Here is an 8857-nt window from a genome sequence, read left to right as displayed (position 1 = left end):
GTTCATATTTTTTATATGCTTTTGAAAACGAGATTTTTATATAATTTTGGGATTTTATTAGACTTTTTTTATATTATTTGCATGGTTGCAAAAGTCGCTAGGCGCTCCCTAGTCGTTCGACCGAGGAGTTGAGAGTACTCGGGGAGTACTCGGACATGTTAAATTATAAAGAAATTAGCTTTCGAAAATTAAATATATGTTAAATAACATAGATTTACTAATATTTATAACAAAATGCGTGAAAATGATATTCATTCTTTAATATGACATGCGTATAAATTATGTTTTATTTTTTTTAAGTCAAACTCGGCCCGAGTTGAACTAATAGATCCGTTTCTGTCCGATTTTGACCGCGTTTTATCGACTCGGAGTAATTAGGCGAGTTGAAGAAATTCGCCTCGACAGCCTGCCTTGTAGCGACTACTCGGGAAGTACTTGGCCTTGGAGACCTTCTTTTACAACCATGATTATTTGTAGTTTTATTGATATGTAATTTTGATGAAAATAGCAAGGAGAAAAAAAAATCTAAATTAAAAACCAATATTCCAGTAATCAGTAAATGGTAGCAAATAAATGGTAGCAAATGGTTGTAAATAACTATACCAAGGTGGTCACAACTCGGTGGCAAATTGTGTAAAAAATTGGTGGCAATATCGGTGGCTAAATGGTATCAAAACTCGCAAATTGTGTAAAAAAGGTGGCTAAATGGTGGTAATATCGGTGGCTAAATGGTGGCAATATCAGCGACTAAATGGTATGAAAACGTGTCACAACTCGGTGGCAAACAAGGTGGAGCGTGGCAAACATGAAGCGGGACTAATTTTGTGGTGGTAAAAATAAGGTAGCAAAATATAAAAATGGTGGCTATTTGGTGGCATTAGGGCAATTGACACATGTGTTTTTGTCACCGTATTTTCGGTGGCAAACTGGTGACAACAAGGATATTGCTACCATTTTGTAACCAAAAATTACATGACAAAAACTAGGTTTTCTAGTAGTGAAGTGGCCTATACAAGACAAGGGTTCCGAATTTGTAAACTCATTCCGGATTTAAACACTTGTGTTGGATAATCATTAGAAGACGGTTTAATATAATTCTGTTTCTATTATTTTCTATAACAATCTGATCTAGAGGATTTCGCACTCTAGGTTAGATAGACAATTCTACGAAAGATCCATAGGATTAAAGGACCTACAAGATTCATTTGTTGTATACATGTATACTTTCAATGTTTACATTCGCGTTTTCTATACGTTTTATCACATATTCTTTAGGTTTTTACCGTTCAAATGTTACAATTCGCATTTTCATAAGTTAACCAAAACAATTACATTTTCACACAAACTCCATTGAATATAACCTTGTTTCGATGTTCTCTTCCTCGTTTCTTTTTCAGAGCTATGGCGTTTGTACGCAAGTATATTATTGGACTTCCTTTTGCAAGACCATGTACATAAAGCATTGAAATTAAAACGCCAATAAAACAAACAAATTAATATAAAAGAAATAAGATAATATCCGGTAGGAATTTGAAAGATACGTAAAGCAAAAATGTATAAAAAAGTAAACAACAAGTTTTTAACCGTAAGTAAAATGTAATCAGGCACGTGGGCCGGTATGGAGATCAGGCCGACAGATCCTACAGAGACACGGAGAGTATGATACTGCTCTATGTATCCGCTGATTAAATGGGGCCTGAATTCCATACATAGTTGGGTAATAGGCGTATGCTGCAATGCTGCAACATCCATCATCTAAGATCACATACTGGGGTATAATGGTTTTCCCCTTGTCGCCCCACTCTGTTCCAAATGAGTTTTGAATTTCAAAGTAGCTTTCTCCATCTGGGGTTCTGCCAAACCCAGTGATGAGGACAACATGGTTTAGAAACTTCTCTCTGAATTGCCCTCTAAAGATGCCCTGTCACAAAACAATCCGAAATGTTAGTTCAATAACAAAGTAACCACTATGTGAATTAAACTAGATGTCAGTTTAATCGTGTGAACATAAAGCAACACAAAAACATCAAGCAAATTTTCTTTGAATAACTGAAGTGTCAACCTTAATAACTTGCTCATTTGCTAATTTGAAAATTTCATTCTTTTTTATATTTACATTCAATTATATATCATTTAACCTACTGTTAGTTTCACAAGGTAGTAACATGTAGGAATAGCAATGGGTCGGGTTCGGGCCCGACATTGGTAATCTTTTATTCATACCCGGTTGTAAAATCGTGTCTCGTACCAAAGCTAAGAAACTTGTTTCCGATAAACCTTGTCGTCTTAAGTTATCAAATTCGAAAACCTCTATGAAGTAAAAGAAACAGAAAAAAAGGCTGCTGATAAAGAACTGCTATGAAGTAAAAGAAAAAAAAAAGGTTACTGATAAGAACCTAATAGAACTTTTCATTGAATTTATAAACTTAATCACTTAATTTTACTGCTGAATCACAAGATTTACCTTCACTAATTTTAGTTTTTAGTTTTTCTTCTATATGTTACAATGATTCCAACATATATGTTACATTGATAAATTAAATATATATATATATATATATATATATATATATATATATATATATATATATATATATATACCTGACCATGACGGTGAAACTCAGGTGTGGCTTCAATGCACGCGGTAACAGGTCCATGGATAATAGCCCACTTCAAGGCATGTAATTCGTATTTGGGAACTCGTCTGTAGCCCGTAATGCTGACGGCTTTTGGCTTTTTTGTCATGAAAAAGAAAAATTAAAAAATTAAAAAAAAGAATCCTAACAGATAAAGAGAATCAAAATTAATTTCATTTATTTTAGTTCTTGTGATTTCCTCGTAATATTTATTTTAGTAAAAAAGATTTTTTTTTACTTTTTAATCCAATAGTTTTGTTTTCATATTTATTTAAGTATAGTCCCTACGGCTATAAACGAACCAAACGTTCAGCGAACAGTTCGTGAACCGTTAGGCGGGAAGTTCGTTCGATTAGCTTAACGAACGAACACGAACAAAAAAATTCGTTCGGTTAGCTTAGCCAACGAACACGAACACAGGTCTCTTTCGTCCGACTACGTTCGGTAATATGTTCGGTTTCGTTCGTTCGTTTACATTTGTTCGTGTTCGTTTGATTATATTAAAAGAATAATAAATAATATACCTTCTATCTAAACATATTGAAAACTTGAAACCCTATTTTTTTCTAAGTTAGCTAAAATTTGGACATTCTAAGACGTTTTTGGGGATAATTATGTCTAAGTTAGTTAAACCTGATTCATTATTTGGTGGTGTAGTAGACTTCTGGTGTTTTGATTTATATTTGATGTTTGTATTTAACTGCTTATACCCAATGTTTAGGGATAACAGTGTTTTTATTTTTTATTTTCAAGTTAAATGTTAGTTTGCGTTTGTTTTTATTTGCTTGCGTTCCATTGGGTTCGAGACTAGTAACTATTCGTGAACAGCTGAATTTCCTTAACGAACGAACGCGAACATAAACTTATGTTTGGTATGCGTTTGTTAACAGTTCGCGAACATGTTAATTTTGTTAACGAACGTATGCGAACATGGCCTTGTTCGTGTTCGTTCGATTATAACAAATTAAAAAAATCTGCCCATTTTGCCCTTCATTAAAAGGGAGGAAAAAGACAAAAAAAAAAAAGTTGGATGTTAACTGAAAAATCTGACTAGATTTTGCTTTTGGATGAAAATGGCAACAAAATTGAAACCACAGGTACCAAGATTCAAAATGTTTGAGTTTTGGACTAAAGTGGCAAAAGTGACCAACCTCAGGGATCAATTTTGGCATTTTACTCTAGTATTTAACCCATTTCATTAATTATGCTACAAACCTTATACTTGCAGACTCCGTATTTTCTTGTAAAAGGGTAGTCCTTTTCAGTGGCAAGCCCTCCATACTGCATCATGTGCTGCTGGAATGATATCGGTGCACTGCCACCTCCGCACATGTGTACTCGTTTGGTATCCATCAGTTGTTGGACGGATAATGGCAGCAACTTTCCGGTTGCCATAGTGTAAAATGCTTCAACACATGATACCGAAGCACATGCCCAGCCAAGATCTGTATTCAAAAAGAAAAGAAATATAAATCATAATCGAATAGTGGGATGATATCCCCAAATTGACCGTTAACAACCTAACAAACTCAATTAGCAAATTGAATAAACGGTTAGATACTTTAACAACAATAAAAGATCTGATCCTTAATCCTTATTTGCACACATTCTTAACAAAGATCTAGATTGCCCGTGTGTCCAAATTAAGTTTTTTTCACAATCAGTGAATTGCAATCTCCTAAACCCGTGATCTAATCCTCAACTTTGACCCAAGACCCGTTCACTTGTAGACCTGCTGACCCATGACCCGATACGTGACACCCCCGACCCGTAAACGAACCGATTAACCCAACACAGACTTCACATTGAACCAATAAACTACAGCCATTTAGAATTAACTAGAAGACCAGCCCGGCGCCGTTTGTCGCTTACATAAAGCATACAGTCATATTTACATAAACATAAAGACTTCAAGTCAGTATCTACCATCTACAAGTGTGTTTGTGTTGGGACAACGGATTGAATTTGATAAACCCTCTTTGACTTATACATGTTTGTGTCAAAGGCTTCTTTTGGGTCTAATCGTTTTATAGGATGTAGATAAAAGAAATATGTTAGTGCGGATGGGGTCATCCCTAACACTTGTCATTTCCACATCAGATTTCTCATTCCATTCCCAAAACATTGAAAAAGTCATCTTTCACATCTCTCGCCTTTTAAGTTGTACACTGAGTTGGACAGTCACAAAACTATGATCTACTGCTGCTGCGTAGCGGGCTACGCTCGCTATTGACATCTATGCTCGCTATTGCCACTGGTCTAACAATACAAAACTAATGGTCTACCACTGCTGCAATTTATATACACAGAATGGAACATTCATTTTCATTTGAATGCGGCCTCGTAGAAATTATGCAATCAAGATACTAATCTGTACTTCAACTTAAATTTGAACAATTGTACTGATGTTGTGCCAACTCGCAAACATTGACCTCTAGACTTGCAGCAGTATTGTGTTAACATCACATTCGGTAAGAAATTGCAAAAACTTTAATCATTCTTAAGACATTTAACAAACCACTAACACAAAACACCTAGTCAAACCATCACCTAAACGGCTAAACGTCTTGCAGGGGAATTCTAACCTTGGTATTAGTCTTATCTACCTCCATTTATTGTTCGTATATAACTTAAAAGATGCTTACCATGCAATCAAATGCATGTCTATTTATTTATGTAAATCATACAAAACAAATATCCTAAGATCTACCATATAAGTACTTGCAATGAATGCTGGTATATGAATTCTGAGTCACAACTACACAACTCCATTGCCGGTTTTAGATAAAGAAATATATTAATTAAAAGCATAATCTTGTATCAAAAAGAGTTCATAAAGATAAATATATATACATATATGTGAACCGAACCGTAAACCGTCAACCCGTGAACCGGACGATACACTCTTCAAACTGGCCAAACCGACCGACTAATCAATTTGGACGATTCAATCCACCCCTAATTGAATCCACATTCACCAAATCCCAAGTATATCATCCAACATAACTGTATAAGCATTAATCAGCTAATTCTTATATCTCAAACTCTACTTCCAATCTGAATGACCTACATATGTTGTTTCAACCTGCCTTAACACAAACTAAACAAATTTGAAGTTCAACTACATCAAACGAAAACACAATCGTCACTAAATCAAACAACAAAGTTACAGCATAAATACAAAAGTTTTGTGTGGCATAGCATTCTTATCTAAAAGAAGAACTACGCGTTTCTACATAGGACGGTTCATTCATATCCCCTTGTTCGGTCGAACTTGGGGGAAATTTGGTAAAAAAAAATAGTGGTTCAACGTTCAGTTCCATCTCATATTATATAACTAACAAAAGACGTACTCGTGCTCATCTGGTTCTTGATCGGGGTGATTACTCCTGCTAAAACTTTCTGGCATGCGGGAGGAGGCAGTCGAGTATGCTTTCCTCACTGTACATCATGAAGAGTAACAAGATTAGTTTCTATTGATTTTTTTAGAACAGTAGCATTGTTTCATACCAATGTTTATCGCTATTTAATCATTAGAATACCATGAAAAAAAAAGTAATCAGATAATCTTATAACCTAGCTAATATCACGCAAGCCTACATCACATTATACACACACAATCATACATAATACTTACGAACAATATGAAACTACAAACCTAGCTACGTAATCGCAACTACTTAAACTTAATAGCAAACAAGAGCTCAATCGCAGATGTAATAGCAAACAAAAATTAGCTCAAAGGCACCTAAAAGCTTACATTTTGTCCCTGCATACATAATACTTACGATCGATATGAAACTACAAACATAGCTACGTAATGGCAACTACGTAGACTAAATAGCAAACAAGAGCTCAATCGCAGATGTAATAACAAACAAAATTAGCTCAATGGCACTAAAAGCTTACATTTTGTCCCTGCATTCTTGCTGAAGAGAAACCTAGCCATCGATTCCGGCGATTTTTTCTCCGAAAAATCCCTTGATTTTGGAAACGTTAAGTTTGACACATATTTGAAGTGAACTAAACGACAAAATCACAATTCTTGCTTTTTTTAATATATTATTATATTATATTATAATAATAGTTTGGATGGATAATTCTTAATTAACCATCTAGCGTGTCCCGGTTGATCACCGGGTGGGGCAGGGGTTCATTTCCGCGTGGTGATGGAGGCATGTCATTGATATGCGAGCGAACTGCATCCATGTTGGTACAAAGGATTCGTATGGAAAACGAAACCAGAAAATGTGCGCATGAAGTTTATGGCGAATATTAAAAAAGAGCTATAGAACCTATTTCATATGTCGAATAAAAGTGGGCCTTCACTGTACTGTGTTAGCCATGGTTTTCAGTCTAAACAACAAAGGTTTGGTATCTCCTATTTATGATAAAAGGTTAGAGGATCTTGAGTAAACCATATATGAGAGCATCTAAAATCGTGTATCCATCTTTAAGTGAGTATAGATCTAATCGTTTCAAATCCAGAAATTGTATATGGAACTAAAATTACACAGATCGTATGTTTTGGATATGAGAGAAAATGGTAGATTTGATTTTTTGAATTCGATAGAACAAATCTAAAAAGTGTTCGTCAATAATTTTCTTTTTGAGCTCTAGAAGAACAAATTTGAAGGTTTGAACCAAAAAAAAATGAAGAACGCAAATCTGGAAGATGGAATGGAGAAAAATCAGTTGTGATTCTTGGATCTAAATTTTGATACGGTGGGAGCCAATGAAGAAACATGGAATCACCGTCTGGGTGATTGGAACCGCTTTCTCTGAGAGGAAGGAGAATCACACCCTGCTCTTCCTCTTGAAGACAGATCTGCAATGGAGAAGAGAGAAAAGTGGATATGTAGAGATGGTAGGGAAAGAATTCCCTTTTTTTCAACTACAAAAAGTGTGTTTGCCTCATGTTCTCTTGCCCTAGTAGAGAGGTGAAGACCTCCTTATATAGGAGACATATGCAACCCTAACCTCAATGGGCCAAGCCCAGTTAGGGGTTGTCTCTACAAGCCCACATCCTAATGTAGTATAAACTACATTGTGCTGCGCTTCGCAGGATAATACACAATAATAAATAACATAATAAATTGCGATAACGGAAATGATTGATCGTTTGAGTCGGGTACAATACCATACCTCTACAAATAAATATATATTTATAGCGACAAACATGAAGAAGACCATACTTGCATGATAAGCGATGAGGTAGGCGACGATAGTAAGGGTGAAGCCCAAGGAAATAGTGCCAAAGTAGGGCTGAGTTTTTTTTCCCAAATACCCGTACCCATACCGTACTCGTACCCGTATCGATTTTAGTTATTCGGTACATGTATCGGTACCCAGTTTTATTGATTTGGTATTTGGTACTTTCGGTATCGGTACGAGTATGGGTAAAAATGGATACCGGTACCGAATTTTATATTGAACTTTAAAAGTTCTTTTTAGATTATGTTTTATTTCGTATTATTGTATTTATGGTACTCATATCGATTTTACCTATTTGATATTTATATCGTATAGGTACTAAGGATGGGATTGGTATTGTACTCGTACTCGTACTCGTACCGGTACCGAAAATACAAGTACCAAATTTGAACAAAATTGGGTACCAAACGTACCGTACGAGTACAGGTATGAGTATTGGTAAGGGTATTTCGGCACGATATCCACTTTGGTACTATTTTGTTTTTATTTTATTTTTTATCACTCGTACAGGTACTCGTTTGTAAAATCGATACGACTACCATACAATACAATACGAGTACAAAATAGGTAAAACCGGTACAAGTAAAAATACATTTTCTCAGTTTTTTATATTGAAATAAACCTTTATACTTAATAAATAAGTAAAGGTGTGTCACAATACTATAACCACAAGTCACAACATTGTTTTTTCTTGATTTTTTTATTAAGAGTTAAATGTCATTTTAGTTCCTGCGGTTTGGGCCATTTTACCAGTTTAGTCCAAAGGTTTCCGTTTTTTGCCTGTGGGTCCAAAAAGGTTTCACCGTTGTCTTTTTAGTCCACTGGGTTAACTTCATCCATTTTTTCTGTTAACGAGAAGGGCAATTCAGCATTTTTATGTAATTCTAATAACTTGAAGGGCAATTCGACCATATAAAATGACCGAATTGCCCTTCTCCTTAACAGAAAAAATGGATGAAGTTAACCAAATGGACTCAAATGGCAACATGAAACCTTTTAAGACCCAC

General features: G+C 35.2%; 2 protein-coding genes across 3 annotated transcripts in view; one reads left to right on the top strand and one right to left on the bottom strand.

Moving 5' to 3' along the window:
- The window catches only part of LOC110864468 (KAT8 regulatory NSL complex subunit 3), a 50301-nt gene that overhangs the window by 37788 nt on the left and 3656 nt on the right, over positions 1–8857 (top strand). The window lies entirely within an intron of this gene.
- On the bottom strand, positions 1494–7590 carry LOC110864469 (ervatamin-C). 2 transcript variants are annotated; one of them, XM_035974336.1, is made up of 5 exons: positions 6546–7590; positions 5990–6077; positions 3852–4081; positions 2607–2733; positions 1494–1921 (listed from the first exon to the last, which is right to left on the bottom strand). In XM_035974336.1, the coding sequence occupies exons 2-5, from the start codon at positions 5997–5999 to the stop codon at positions 1911–1913; spliced, it is 378 nt and encodes a 125-aa protein (XP_035830229.1). In that variant the 5' UTR covers positions 6000–6077; positions 6546–7590; the 3' UTR covers positions 1494–1910. The 2 variants fall into 2 exon arrangements, with proteins under 2 accessions (XP_035830229.1, XP_021969232.1); XM_022113540.2 differs by having other exon boundaries at positions 2602–2733; positions 6546–7585.

This window comes from Helianthus annuus, chromosome 6 (genome assembly GCF_002127325.2).
Source record: "Helianthus annuus cultivar XRQ/B chromosome 6, HanXRQr2.0-SUNRISE, whole genome shotgun sequence".
NCBI lineage: Eukaryota > Viridiplantae > Streptophyta > Magnoliopsida > Asterales > Asteraceae > Helianthus > Helianthus annuus.
Note: the sequence above shows the minus strand (reverse complement) of the source record. Positions and strands in the feature narration are given on the sequence as shown.